The sequence below is a fragment of the Triplophysa rosa genome, linkage group LG23, assembly GCF_024868665.1.
Source record: "Triplophysa rosa linkage group LG23, Trosa_1v2, whole genome shotgun sequence".
NCBI classification, from domain to species: domain Eukaryota; kingdom Metazoa; phylum Chordata; class Actinopteri; order Cypriniformes; family Nemacheilidae; genus Triplophysa; species Triplophysa rosa.
The window spans coordinates 12,961,118-12,976,082 of NC_079912.1; the positions used below are offsets into that span (position 1 = coordinate 12,961,118).

Consider the following 14,965-nt stretch of genomic DNA (forward strand, 5'->3'; position numbering starts at 1 on the left):
TTATTTATTTAGCATTAATTTTATTCAAAGGAATAATCTTTTCTAACCCCCTTGGACCCTCTTTGTCAGCTTTTTAACGTTTTTTTGAAACACTATAAGATATTGAATGGCCTTGTAGTGCTAAAACTACAGGGGTGATATGTCGTGTGCATGTCCACCATGTGTTGCAGAACCTTGTACCTCTTTTTGCGTTACGGTTTCCATAATTGTTCCAAAGGCAGGTATTGTGGATATCCTCACTGAACTGAAAACAGAAAAACCGTCACTATACAACCAACATTCACATACCTTTCCAATTAAAATGACACAAAATATCAAAACGCAAAAGAATCATGACACACCAATCACATGAATGAAAAATGTGGTAAGCAAGATGATTAATGTCACATGATCATTCCCAGTATGAAAACCAAACCAAAACAGACAACAAATATCCAACCCCCCCAAGAAAACAAGAAAAAAATAATCATAACATCCAACCAAGATAATGCGGAGAGGATATTTGGCTTTAAAAATGTCTCAGAGCTGCGGTTAACTCACAATTCAGGACCACTGCACAAGGTAATAAGGGCTGGAGCTACTCGCTTGTCAATTAAGGCTTCGCTCATGCCTCGAAGAACCAGCTGCAAACCAGTCAGATGCAAAAGAGAGGGGGGGTCAACACAAATGGCCAAGAACCTAGCGAAGGGGTGGGGATTAGAGCTATGGGCCTCGGGAGGGAGCGACTGGCAGCCAAACATGCCATGAATCACATGTATGGATGAATCGATTGATGAACGGATTGTGAAAAGCGGCATGTTTTCGAGCTTGCGGTGGTTAGTGTTGCCTGAATGAGAGCTGTTAATACATCGAGCATGTGAGACAAAATACACACGGTCCCTCAGGCCTTGGTTTCATCAGGAGAAACAGATTTAAGCATTCATTTCAAGTTATTTTTATCTATAGACTGTTTTAATGATTCATTTTACAAAGACTGAAGACTCAGTTGAATTTGATCTGGACAATTATTTTTGTGAAATTATTCAAAACCAATTTTGGATTTTTCATCCATCCCGCCTGCCTACATGCCTCAGTGGGCGAAGCCCCACAGAGAGCGCTAACAAAGGTGTGGCCTCCTCAGAGAACCAAGGCGGAGAGAGGTGCATGGATGAAGGAGGCAGGAGGAGACTTACATTTCAGGATCACTGGAGAGAGTGATAAGTGCTGGAACAACTCTCTGAGCTACTAGCGTTTCATTCACCCCCTTCACCAACAGCTGATTGGTCAGAGCAGGGGTGATGTCACACAGGATGCATGGAAAGAACGAGCACAGTGTCATGGAACACCGCAGAGAGAGAAAGAGAGAGAGAGAAAGAAATAAAAAGAACACAAAACAGAAACAACGGTAACAAACTAAAAACAGCGCAGACATACGACAACAACATGACGGAAGCCCAACGAGGCGCTGTACAGATAAACAAAAACAAAAAGACTACACAGGCCAGGCAAATTAAACTAATGCTACGGCCACAGATGAGGAGAAGAGGACTTTTCGGATGAAACTCTATTTCCACTCTTTGAATCTTTATTACACGGAGGGCAGGGGAGGTAATGAAAATGTGGGGGTTTGTCACGTAATTTTTGAATGACAGGAGCAAGCGTGCTGTGGTGCAACATACGAAGGCTTTAAAGCGACGATTTCAAATACATGTAGACATTCAGTGGTTTGATAGGTGTCAGGAATGAAGTGGCACAGGGGGCCCTAGAGGGAGTGTGGAGATGTTCTGAGGACATATTTACTACCTCACACCAACCATAAACATTTGAATACATTATATCTTACAATAACTGCCTGACATTATAAAACAAAAGCAGTGTATGATAAAGCTAAACATTTGACTGGCCAAGATGACAGTGCCACTTTCCACAAATGGGGTATGAAACAAAGCCTGAAACGTAGGAAAACAAATATTTTTGTCGCTTTTTCAACAAATCGTGAATGGAGGTATTCACCCATAGAAAAATATTGAATATTAACCTTACAGGTAGAACTAAAAATTATATGAGCTGTTTGCAATTCCTGCATTAGGTACTAAATTGTTGGGACGTGTCTAATTAAATGCATAACTTTTTTTGTTAAAAATAAATAAAAAATTGGTAATTAACAGGGCTGTCAAACGATTAATCACTATTAATTGCACCACGAATAAAAGTTTGTGTTTACATACATTTTTGTATTTTTCTTAAATATATGCATGTATATGTATGTTTTTATAAATACAAAATGAATATGCACAGTACACAGACACAAACTTTTTTCTGGATGTGATTAATCACGATTAATCATTTGACAACTCTAGTCATTAAGCAAGTACATACATTTTTTTTTTCAAAACTGTCTCCATACCTTATCCTGATTCACAACGGTAAATATATATACATATATAAACACAAACATGAATTTTTAATCGATTTGACAGCACAATCATTTTCATTCTAGGTTTATTTTATGCAAAATAATGGTTATTATTGTTGTATCTCTAAAGCTTTTAAAAAGTGACGAGACACAAAAACATTCCACATCATGGAAAGTGCCAGGTACCATCTTAAAAACAAACTTTCAGGATGAGGGTATTGAAAATATGATCCTAGTAATTGCACAACTAAACAAATAACTTGCAGATCACAGATGAAAGGAGCAGAGCTTACCTCAAACATGCGAGCAGCGGTGCAGCGTACCAGTGCAGATGTGTGGACCACTCCATACCACAACACCGTCAGTAGCAGCTCATGATATGCTGGGTTTGCCCTGGAGACAGGAAGTAACGTGAATCACAAAATAACAAATGATCATCTTACTAAACCACATCTTCTAGTCCATTGAATTGCATAAATTGCAGATTAACATCAACCATCTGATATCGATAGTGGATAAGAGAATTGTAACAAATTATGACCTAAAATTTCTCAACCTATGGCATAAGACTTGTTAAAGGGACAATATATTTTTTTTTTTAAACATCATAATTTACTCACCCTCGAATTGTTCCAAATCTGTTACATTTCTTTGTTCTGATGAACACGGAGAAAGATATCTGGAAGAATGCTTGTAACCAAACAAAATTACAATGGTAGTCAAAAGTGCCCCAGAACGGTTTGCATTCCTACATTCTTCAAAATATCTTCTTTTATGTTCAACAGAACAAAGAAATTTTAGTCAATGGTGGCCAAGAACTGTTTGGTTATAAGCGTTCTACCAAATATATTTCTCTGTGTTCATCAGAACAAAGACATTTATCCAGATTTGGACTGTCCCTTTAAGCTGTTTCACATCAGCATAAAGGAATCCAGCTTCAGATGAAGTTTGGCCGTGGATTGTGTGATTTAACAGTCTTGTGACACACTCACCCCAGCTCTACAAATGAAGCCTTCAGACTGTCAAGGGGAGCATGGGAAAGAGAAAGTGTGGTCATGACATCCTCCAAAAAGCCCACCAGAAGTTTACGGTCCTCCTCCTGAAACAAACAACGATTAGATTAGGAAGGGACTTTCCTTTATTATGACATCAGAGACCATAAAGCAGGTAGATGTCACACCCACCTGATTGTAGCACGTCAGGACTCCGGTTGCATAGATGGGCACTGTAGCCTTGGTAAGAATGCCATTTCCTGCTGTGGCGTCTGCAGGATATAATCCGTGTTAATTTGAATTTGATTTCATAACTTTGTGTATTTTCGTATCGGTTACATTAGAAGTTCATCTTCAAATTCATCTGGAAATAATTCAGTAACACTCAAGTCATTAAACTGATACAACATGCAACGTTTTGTCTTTTGTTTTAACCAGATCCTTTTTTTTAACTCAGCAAACATTCAAAGAATGAAAGACAAAGTTCCGTTTCCAAATCCCATGAAAAGTGGAAACACATATTTGACACACTTGAGAAACAGAGACGTGTGTGTGTGTGTGTGTGTGTGTGTGTTCTCGTCCCCGCTCCTCCTCTCACAGCGGGGGTGTTATTCTTGGTGAACTGAACAGCCACTCACCCACATTCTCCTCAGATAGCCGCAGGATTTCTTGGAATTGAGGTTTAACCTTTAAAAAGGAGAGAAAAAGAACGCTTAAATTAAGCTAAAACTGCTGAACTGTGTACCTAAGGTGGCGTATTTGCAGCTCAAGATCTATTTAGCTACATGACCCAACAAAGAATAAAAATAATGTCAAAGTATTTTTAGGTGCCACAGATAAATAGCAATGTCTTTGTCTGTTCCTACCTTGGTGTTGGTGAAGATTTTCCCAAAGGACCGACAAAATCTCCAAAAGAATCTGGAGAATTCGTGCACGCAGGTGGATGAAGTGACATTGATGCGTCCAACAATCTCGATTATCTGTGGTAAACTGAGGAGAGAATTCAGAATGAAATATTACTTATACATTCATATTATCAGAGTTTTCTTTCTTATTTAAATTGTTGCTAGGGGGAAAAGAATGTGTCATCCACTCACAACTGGTTGACCACCCAAAGCAAACTGTCCCATCCTGTAGTTCCTTCATGCTGGAGTTGATGATCATATAACTGCAGCAGAACTGCCAACTGCTCCCGGCTGCCCACGATGGTGGCCACGTCCTGCAAAGGGGAGGCCGGCCGCGGGAACCGGGTCACTGCGGGGTCACACACACACACACACACACAGAGGAGCTGCTTTTATAACCAGGAATACACTAAAAAAGCACAACTGCGCAAATCATCTGACAGAACCGCAGCGTGTAAATGAAAGAGTACTTTGATAGAGAGCCCAAACCAGAGAGCAACCTCAACATGGCAGGAACCCTAAAGTGACACAGAGTCAGGCGCCAGGTCAGCGTTGCTAAACGTGGCCTGACTGAGAACGTTAGCAAAAAACGTGTGCTGATGTTGGACGCCCCTCACCCTCGATAGGAGGAACGTCACCCTGGAGTTTGGCTCGGCTGGTGAACGGGGCGTTTTGCAGGAGCATCGCAAACAGAGAAGGGATGATAGACTGAAGCGCCGACAGATAGATATGCAGTTTGTGTTCATCTAAACCATATTCACCCTGCAAGAGAGAGAGAGAGAGAGAGAGAGAGAGAGAGAGAGAGAGAGAGAGAGAGAGAGAAGAAAAGAATTCAAATTACTAAATTTAGAAATAAAGTAACAACAAAAGTATTTTGTTGTGCAATATTTGCTTTAACTCTGCAATGACACACTTCCTAAAAACATGCCTAAAAGAAGAAAACCTGTCAAATCCTTAATGGGTTAATAGTTCAATTTACACTAAATATTAAATTCAGAAATAAATATAAAAAAATATGCTTTCAAAATGTAGGATTAGAAGAACCAAATGAAACTACAAAATGTTATTTAGATCAGTGGTTCCACAATGGGGGGCCCCAAGATGGATCAAGGGGGGCCACAGATTTTGTGGCATTTTATGAACTATAGAAATTTATAATAGATTTTATGCAATCAAGCATCAGAAAAACGAGACCACCCCCAAAAAAAGGATTGATGTTACAGAACTACATAACTGAATATGTTTTTGGTTTAATTAAAATTCTAAGTTCAAAACTCTAAGTATTTATTCTGCAAATCGATGCACCCTACAAAAAGGGGGCCTTATAACAAAAAAGTTACACTTCGTTTAAATTAGGGCTGCACAATATTAAAGAAAAGTGCGAAGACTTGCTCGATAATGCTTTATATTTTGTGAAATCAATTTTAACTACATGGTTTTCACCTTGAGCAGTTTCTCGATGCGTGTGAGGAGAGAGGGGATGAGCTCGGACTGTAGGTTACCCAGTTCTGTGCACCAGGCGGAAAAGGCAGGAATAAAGACTTGGTGGGTGGCGCTGACCACCCTCTCCGACGGGTCACCCAGAGACAGCAGCATCAGCTCAAAGCCCTGATAAGTCCAAAAACAAGCACACGCTGATAAAAGACGGCTTAATAAACTAGTGAAAAGAATGCACAAAGGCTTGTACAAAAACATCAGAATGTGACCAAATGCCCATCACACCTGGGAGTATTTATCTGGATCATCTATGTAGCCCATGATGACGCCTAAACTTTTCACGACGGCCTCTCGGACCATGTCGGCTTTATCTTCTGTCAACATCTGCTGGAGCATGGACAGAACCAGGGAGCTTCTTATCTCCTTCTGCACACACGTAATCATACACAAAGAGACAACTGAGTAAACTTATAGATTTGATTCCATTATGATTATTATTTAATTCAATCTTATTTGACCACCGTAATATTGTTAAAAGCTGTACATGGCTAATGTGTCCTGGTTTGAATGGTTTTTAAAGAAACGGCGTCTCTTACGGGTAAATAAGGGGCCAGGGCTCCGCACGCTTCCGCCACCAGAAGTCTTCTCTCAGGATACTTGTGGTTTATCTGAGCACGAGAAACACACATGCAACACAGACGTACACAAAGAATTAAAGACATAACATGGCAGCGTCACTTCCAGACCTGACCACAGAAGTGCAGAGCCATCAGTAACCACATTCGCTCATATTTTTGTGAGAACATTGACATTGTTTTTGTGCTTTTCTCAGTGGAAGTAGGTATAAGGGTGGGGAGTGTATTTTTTGAGGGAATTTCAATAAATCTAACTGTAAACATTGAGAGTATGATATAAAGCGGAGCCAAAAAGCACTTGGGGGTCCAAAAACTTCATAATTGTCACTATATAGATCAAATAAACTTTTTTCCCCAATCAAAGCCGACAATGCTGATTTTTACACTGCTATATTGTAGTGTTTATTATTCAATTCAATATTATAAATGATTTATCCATTCAGGTCATTTTTTTATTTATGTGCCCTCATAATCTTTCAACAAAAACATAAATTTTCACAAATTCTTCTCGTCTTGGCCTTGTACTATATCGACCGTCCAATAGCCAGGCTTTCAACGTCCAACGATCCAATCAATTCCCGAAAAACAAAACCAACGTCGCTCTGACAACTGCAACTTCCATTTCCAACTTGAAACATTTCAAACTCAAGAGAAGTCCCGCTAACCTGTTCCCAGCACTGTGGCAGAAGTTCGGCCTCCACCCGGGTGGGACCCACGTGACGGGCGAAAGCAACACACCCGGTCAGGATCATCTGCCTGAGAATGAACATCACAGATGAGCATTATCAGAAAAGAAACTGGCCACCGAATGGCAGGCATACACAAACACATGCGCAGATGCCCGTCGGTGCACACACCTCTGCTCATCGTCAGGTCTCTTGATAAGATTAAAGAGGATGTGAAGCAGCTGGTCTCTTTCTTTAGGTTCTGGATGCAGGCAAGCCGTACACAGGATGAGAGGTATCAGCTCCTGTGGACACACACACGAAGACAGGTCATATATGTTTGTGGGACATATGGACATTAGGACACGCATGCACGAGGGCTCGGAGAAAAAACTAAAGCAAGCAGGTTTTTGAGGACAGTTCAGAAAGACCTTCACCACAAAAGGAGAGAATCTACACGGCAGTAAACCACATCACCAAGACGTTCTGTGTAAGCTAGAGCTGTCAATGATAAAAAATGAGGTTTTATTGTGTGTTTATACAAAATCTTGACATTCCCTGTAGCATTTTCAGGCATAATCCAGCGAATCCACAAAAGGATCGCTCACCAGCACAACACGTATCACGTTACAGAACAGGCAATCTGCCCTCGGCACATGTCTCACGGCCAAACGGCGGTTATGAGCAATTTTCCACGACGATCCGGAATAGAAACAACAGAGCAGGGTTCGCATAAAATTTGGTAAGGCGGCAGCGAAGTCTTTATTTTCCCAACATTTATCTCATCCTGAGACGTGACTGCGGGCAAACCTCAGTCTCAAACGGACGCTTGAAGGTGAACGATAGTTAAGCAAATATGTGGCAGGACTGCAGGCAGTTTGACGCCATGCTTGTTTGTTTGGACGGTGCTCTCAAAACACCCAGTTTTGTGGAAGTCACCTGTAAGCTATCAAGAGAGTTACAAACTTTAATAAACATCAAAACATCGTCAGAATGTAACTAAAGAGCGGTCTATTGGAGACAGCAGTGAACCGTTTCATCAGTAGTGACTCTGTGTGTGTGTGTGTGTGTGTGTGTGTGTGTGTGTGTGTGTGTGTGTGTGTGTGTGTGTGTGAGAGAGACAGTATAAAGTGAGAGTTTTGAATAGAGAGGCATTTATAAATGATTATGTGTTTTATTTGGCACTGGTCCAAAGTAAGAGCGTGTACTGTATATGTCGGCTGTACTAAACATCTGGGGTACAGCAACTGGTCCTATAAACAGGGATAGGCAGTATGACTTTCTTTCTTATGCAGAACACATAAGAAGATATTTGGAAGAACGTTGGAAACCGAACAACATTGGCATCCACTGACTTCCACTAAATGGACATAAAACCACTGAGACATATCTCAAAATATCTTCTTTTGTGTTTCACAGAAGAAATTAAGTCATACTGCTTTGAAATGAAAGTGAGTAAATGGTGCAAAAAAGTTTAATTTTTGGGTGAAATATCCCTTTAAGAATGGCAAATGCTTTCCTGTTTTCACCAGGGAATAAACAAACGCACACACATAGATTTATGTAAAAATTTTGTTTGGGCCCATTTTAGATCCTTAAAGTAAAAAGAGCAATTCCTTAATTTAAAGGGATAGTTCAACCAAAAATGAATTACTCACTCTCTAGTTGTTCCAAACTGGTTTAAATTTCATTGTTTGGTTGAACACAGAGAAAGATATTTGGACGAATGCTTGTAACCAAATAGTTCTTGGACGCCATTGACTACCATAGTAAAATCACAATGTCAAAAGTACCCCAGAACTGTGTGCTGTCCTACATTCTTCAAAATATCTTCTTTTGTGTTCAACAAAACAAAAAAATGATAAAGTCATTTTTCATACTGCGGTAGTCAATGGGGTCCAAGAACCGTTTTAGCATTCTTCCAAATATCTTTCTCTGTGTTCATCATAACAAAGAAATTTATTTAGATTTGGAACAACTCGAAGGTGAGTCAATGATGACAGAAATTTCTTTTTTGGGTGAAGTGTTCCTTTAATGAAACAAAACAAAAACAAATAGTGGCCGTTTGAACGCTTGAATTTCACTGAATTACAATATTTTGTCATTGCCATTGCTTTAAAACCAAATTTATTAGTGCAAGTCCCAAAATTATTTTTAGTAGCTGTATTAGTAGTAAACACTGGTGCAATTCACAAAAAAATCAGGTATGCTCTGCTAATATCTGAAAAGCAGAAGGTGCCACATTTTTGTAAAACAATATATCGCCTGTCAAAACCTTTACAATAAGTATTTAAAAAACTATCGGCTAATAAAACCATTCACACTATAGGCCAATAGTTTAGAAACAGCCGATGATCAGGGCCGATATGTCAACCAAAACAGGACAGCAAAATGAATTTGAGCTCTTTATATAGAACATGTTCAGAAGCATCACCAGTTTGATGTTCAATATATAATCATTATATGAACTAATAACATTCAGAAAGTTCAGAATCTGTATCAGTATAGAGGGTATGCACGTGACGTCACTTTCCCACGTGAACAAGCCAAAACACGCTCCCTTGAGTGGCAAAACACTGCTTACAATATCAGGAAACGCAATTCCGAGCAACATATCAGTGTCCAAGGACACCTGGTTCGTTTGTAAGTTGTAAGGATGACCGTCGAGTCCAACTGCATTTAATTTCAGCAAATAATTGAGTTTTAGTCCCGGTTTGTTTGTTTCTCCTATTGAAAGCAGCCGGAACAATCAGCTATTGGTATCACTGGAGAAATTTAGTATCGGTGCATTTCTAAAATGAACACCACTTCTTGTTTGATAGTTTGATACCCAATAGAATAAAATCCATACATCAAGTATGTTTTAAGTGTGGAAACACTATTGGGATCAAAATCAATATGTTCTCAAATCGCCCAATCTCTAAACAGAGAACACCAAACTAAACAAAAACTTGCAAGTTTTCATTCCTTGTCACCCCTAAAGTGTTTCCCATGAAATCTTGCATTTGTATGCAAATCTGCAGCTTCGCCATGAGCCTGCATTGACTCATTTCCTAAACACAAAAACATCAAGTGCTACACATCAAAATAATTACCAGCAGAAAGCATGGCGGTCCAATCAGAAACACACCCACACATGCAAACACGCAAAAACATCGTTTACCAAGACCATGGGGAGATTTGGGCTGTTGCGAACACACAATACAACAACTGTTCCGTCTGGCTTCTTATCTATTTCACCACACAACATGGTAATCAATAACCTGAATATCCTTTAATTGCAAAAGACTTTATCTTCACAATAAAGTTCTTGTAGGTGTAGATGACCGAAATTATATTGCAAGGCAGGTGTTTCAGACCAATTCTTCTACACCAGATGCCAGACTCGAGCGGAAAAGCTAAGAGGGTGTGTCTGTACACGAATAAGATTGAATTCATGGAAGAAGGCTTAGGCGGGTACAAACCGACAGTCTGAGTTAACAGCGAGGGTTCAAAGTCTAGCGAGCAGTTCGCTGTTCGGGCGGGTACAAAGGGATCTCCGTTCATCGTGTGGTGTTTGTTTTCACTCTGCTTCGTCTTGGAAAGCATCCAATCCATCTTAAACCGTCACCTGGCCCCATAAACCAGAACTGCCCTATGCAAATCAGCGGGGCCTGAAGGGGGAAGGTGTGGGAATAACTTCGAATGGTACACACCTTTGGGTTCGTGCTCAGCAGATGTGAACTGTGCGCATGTGTGTCTTAAATAAACGTTTCCTAATTTTAACCACATCAGCTCTTTAAAACAGGAGGCAAAGACAACTATTTAAACGCAGACAATGTTTCATCAGATGGAAGGCAGCCAGTGCTACTGCTAAAGTAGAAAATCAGAGCACAGAAACGTCTGCCAATGTTTAGAAAGTCGTAGAGATTTGGATGGATTTGGCAACTTATTGTTTACTAAACAAACGTTTACGTTTCGATTGGATGAGTTGTATTCCAAGACCGAACATGAGCAGATTTCAATCACTCTGGCAAACGTGAAGACTCAGCAGTTAGGTTAATGAATGATATCACTTGCAGGAAGTGGAAACTGTTTATTTAGTTTTTTATTACAACCTTATTTATAAACGTTGGGGAATATTGATGTTGGTTTTGTGATAAAATCATATAAGCCAACAATACAGCGATTTTTACTACGGTTCCACAGGTCTAGCAACTGCAAAAATAACAGTAACAGTCATTCGTGGATGACTGAATAAGGGAAAAAATGCCTAAATAGTGCAAATTCGCTTTTCTGTGTTGAACTTTTTTACTGATCATTACATTTATTTTTGTATTTTAATAAAATACTGTTTAAAATAACATCTAACTTTATGTCATATTGTTATAATATCAAGAGGTGAAAAGTACTTGAGTAATTTGTACTTTGTGATCAAAATATTACTTCAGTACATTGCAAACCATATATTATTTTTTTACTCCACATTATTTCATAAATACATTTTTACGTGGGTGTTTTTTTACTCGAGTACATTAAAAATCGACTTTCTTTCTTTTACTCAAGTAAAATTTGAAATACAACTAAATTATTAAGTGTAAAAAAATCAACATGCATTTATCAAATGTAGTGGAGTAGACGATATGATATATGACCTTCAAAATTATAATTCTGTCATCATTTACTTACCATGTTGTCATTTTAAACCTGTGTGATTTTCTTTCTCCTGCAACACACGAAAGAAGATATTTAAAAAAATTTGGTAACCAAAAACTGTTGGTCCCCATTGACTTCTATTGTATGGATACAAAATCAATGCAATTCAATGGGGGCCAACGGTTTTCTGTTACCAAAATTTTTCTAAATATCTTCTTTTGTGTTCTGCAAAAGAAAGAAAGTCATAAAGGTTTGAAATGACAAGAGGGTGAGGAAAAAAATGACAGAATTTTCATTTTGAGGGTGAACTTTAAGTATTTCCCACCTCTAATACTTTATACAATTTAGAGACACAAAGACGCATTTGCGAAAATCTTGGTAAGGCTAAAAAATTATACTTAAAGGCTTTAGGGCCAGATTTACTAAACAGGGCAAAATAGCGCGAGCGCGCAATTTAAAAACAGTCGATGGGAGTGGAAATTTCTGCGGGTGCACATTAAAAAACACAGGCGCAATATCTCATTCCCATAATGATCAACATAATCTACAAATTAGCGCAAGGTTCAAGACATGCTTTTTTGGGCGTTAAATAAAGCCACAAATACCAGCACAATGACGAGCGCAAACCTTAGTAAATCATGTTGCGTGATTCTTTTAAATACTCTCCTCCCATAAAGCTTGCGTCTGAAGAGGAAACTCCTACACATGCACATGCAATAAGGTCAGTCGCAAAAACAGCTGTGTCCAAGCCTATTCAGTGCTCATTTTCACTGCATGTCTTTAGTAAATACCGACAGTCAGTTTTTTACACCAAAAGAGACGTTTGCGCTGCCGCAAGCTGTTAGCAAATCTGGTCCTTAAATGTAGAAAAGCGATAATAAGCAAAAAAAGTATCACCAGAAGTTCAAACTTTATCAACAAAAGTGTAGATGTCAGCAATAAAAAGAGAAGCTGATGAAAAGCCAAACCAACTGAAAGGTCAAAGGTCACATGTGTAATGAAGGAATGAGGGCTGACGTGAATATGTGCCCATGTGTTCCACTCACCTGGCAGAGGTGTGCAATCATTCTCTATCGGAGCAGTGAGACGCATGCAGAAAAGCAAGAGAAGACATGAGTGAACAGAACAAAAGAGAGATAGGACGATGGGGTGGGGGAGAAGAGAGAAACAGTGTGTATTGCAATGGAAATTTAATGCTGAATTGTGAACGGCATGAGAGGAAGAAGCCGGCCGCAGTGGACATGAAAGCCGTGGTGACTGATGGGACATGGGCCGTGGCTGCAGGGTCAAAAGCTCATTGGTTACCTCTCGTTTGGCCAGCAGGACGTTGGGTACGATGTGCGGAAGACAGCGGCCCAGCATTAGCAGAACACTTTGTTCACCGTCAGCGATTCGAGACACCTGAGAAACAAGGACGTGGAAAGCAAATGCATAAGTCAACGTGTCAAGTGTTTCATAGGCATATAATTAGACTTTAAAAGTGAATAAAGGGCTTTTACAAAGACTATTATTACTGCATACCTTAGGACCTGCTTTTGCGTTTTGAATGCAGAAGACATCAAGCACCTGTCACCTCTTGTATGTGCCTATTACCATGCAATGCAATTCAATTTATCTAATGAAAGCAAAGATGTCGTGGCACCTTGCATTTGTTATATATCCTCATTTTATTCCAAAACCACATTCATTTTATTATGCGTTTACAATGAATATAGTGCGTCTTTCAAGTAAAAATACAAAACTACCATAAAACCAATAGAAACAGTCGTCCATGCAGTATAAACTATTTAAAATCTTCTGAAGATGTATGAAAGCTTTGACGAAAATGCATTACTCTTTCCCTCCGGGTGAGCTATTATTGACCATGAGATTTGTGAATGAATCATTCAGAGAAGTTTTGTGAATTGTTTCCGATTCAGACGGACAATTCACTCTCAACGTGCATATCACTGCTACTCTTATGAACTCTCAAGCATGAAGGCAGATGGGCAGTTCCAGTGTTATGATTATGACATTTTCAGTCAAAACTAGAAATATAAATTCTAAGAGAATGTATTTATTGACAATATATTGAACCATCCGTTTCTATTTCACTAAACCCCTGATGATAGAGTCCAGAAATCAGAAAAATATCGAATTGTCTATTTTAAAACGAATAGTCTATTTTAAAAGAGAGACAAATGAATGCGTTATCGATGTGACAAAAAAGGGTGCACGTTTTTAAGAGATCACATATATTGTAGGATTTCTATGAATTAAAATGTGCAAACAAGTAGCAATAATACCCAACAAATGGAGAAGGAATGGCTCTTTATATGACACAAAATACCAACAATAATTACATTTTCATGCGCCCATTTCCCTCAACCATGAAAAAATAAAAAATAAACCATGTTTCTTTTTGTGGTACAATTGTAGTAACCATGGTTTTTTGGTGTATTGATTGCTTATGGCAAAATTATGGTTTTACTACAGTAACCATCGTTTTATCGTGTGCGTGCTTGTCTGCGTGTGTGTGTGTGTGTCCGTGTGTGTGTGTCTATGTCTATGTGTGTTAGTAACGTGTGCATATTCTGTGTGTGGAGTGTTTTGTATGTGGGTATGTCTGTCTTCTGTGTTTTCACCTTTTTCTTGTTTTTACAGGTATAACTACTTGTTTTTGCTTATGGTCAATATGTCTCATGTACAGCTGCTTTGTAGCAATGAAAATTGTAAAAAGCACTATATAAATAAAGTTGAGTTGAGTTTTACTATGGTTCTTAAAAAATGTGCTTTTCATAACCATGGTTATTTTGTGGTAACCATGGTTTTACTACAGTAACCATGATTTTTTGGTTTTAACTGTAGTAAAACCATGTTTTTATTCATGGTTAATTTTCATAAGGGTTATGGAATATAGACCGTTATGGATGTGACAATTCACTTACCAGACTATTCTTTAAAAACACGAAAAATGCTTTAAAAACTGTAAGAGAGACTTCTCATGGGTATTTGAGTCACCAATATTGACACATGGCCTATCAGTGAAAAGGGTGAAAACCTTCGGTAGAAACAATCGACTGACAAATCGACTGTCTCCACGTGTGTTTGTGTGTCCTGTAAGCAACCTGTTAACACTCACCTCAGAGCCCAGCCTACTGTCAGCAGACATTCGACAGAAGGACAAAAGAGCTTGGTGGAAGGCCGGAGGCAGCTTTCTGCACGGGCAAACAAAACATGATTAAACACGCCCCCTCCACCTCTGGATACAGCCTTAATACTTGAAGAATCAAAACAAGGAAAGGGTCATTTGTCTGAGTTG

General features: G+C 39.1%; 1 protein-coding gene across 8 annotated transcripts in view; it reads right to left on the reverse strand.

Annotated features, from left to right (window-relative positions):
* The window catches only part of relch (RAB11 binding and LisH domain, coiled-coil and HEAT repeat containing), a 33,512-nt gene that overhangs the window by 5,241 nt on the left and 13,306 nt on the right, over window positions 1–14,965 (reverse strand). For 2 of the 8 annotated variants that reach the window (XM_057323242.1, XM_057323238.1), the window contains 17 exons: window positions 14,786–14,861; window positions 12,970–13,065; window positions 12,711–12,734; window positions 7,222–7,334; window positions 7,030–7,120; window positions 6,326–6,397; window positions 6,015–6,155; window positions 5,736–5,900; window positions 4,910–5,054; window positions 4,485–4,641; window positions 4,254–4,377; window positions 4,026–4,074; window positions 3,580–3,659; window positions 3,388–3,494; window positions 2,689–2,788; window positions 1,173–1,255; window positions 181–244 (listed from right to left, as the gene is read on the reverse strand). In XM_057323242.1, the coding sequence (XP_057179225.1) occupies window positions 181–244; window positions 1,173–1,255; window positions 2,689–2,788; window positions 3,388–3,494; window positions 3,580–3,659; window positions 4,026–4,074; window positions 4,254–4,377; window positions 4,485–4,641; window positions 4,910–5,054; window positions 5,736–5,900; window positions 6,015–6,155; window positions 6,326–6,397; window positions 7,030–7,120; window positions 7,222–7,334; window positions 12,711–12,734; window positions 12,970–13,065; window positions 14,786–14,861 (1,687 nt within the window). Of the gene's footprint in view, window positions 1–180; window positions 245–540; window positions 624–1,172; window positions 1,256–2,688; window positions 2,789–3,387; window positions 3,495–3,579; window positions 3,660–4,025; window positions 4,075–4,253; window positions 4,378–4,484; window positions 4,642–4,909; window positions 5,055–5,735; window positions 5,901–6,014; window positions 6,156–6,325; window positions 6,398–7,029; window positions 7,121–7,221; window positions 7,335–12,710; window positions 12,735–12,969; window positions 13,066–14,785; window positions 14,862–14,965 lie in introns of those variants that run through there. The other 6 variants (XM_057323245.1, XM_057323241.1, XR_008961869.1 and 3 more) reach the window with 5 other exon arrangements.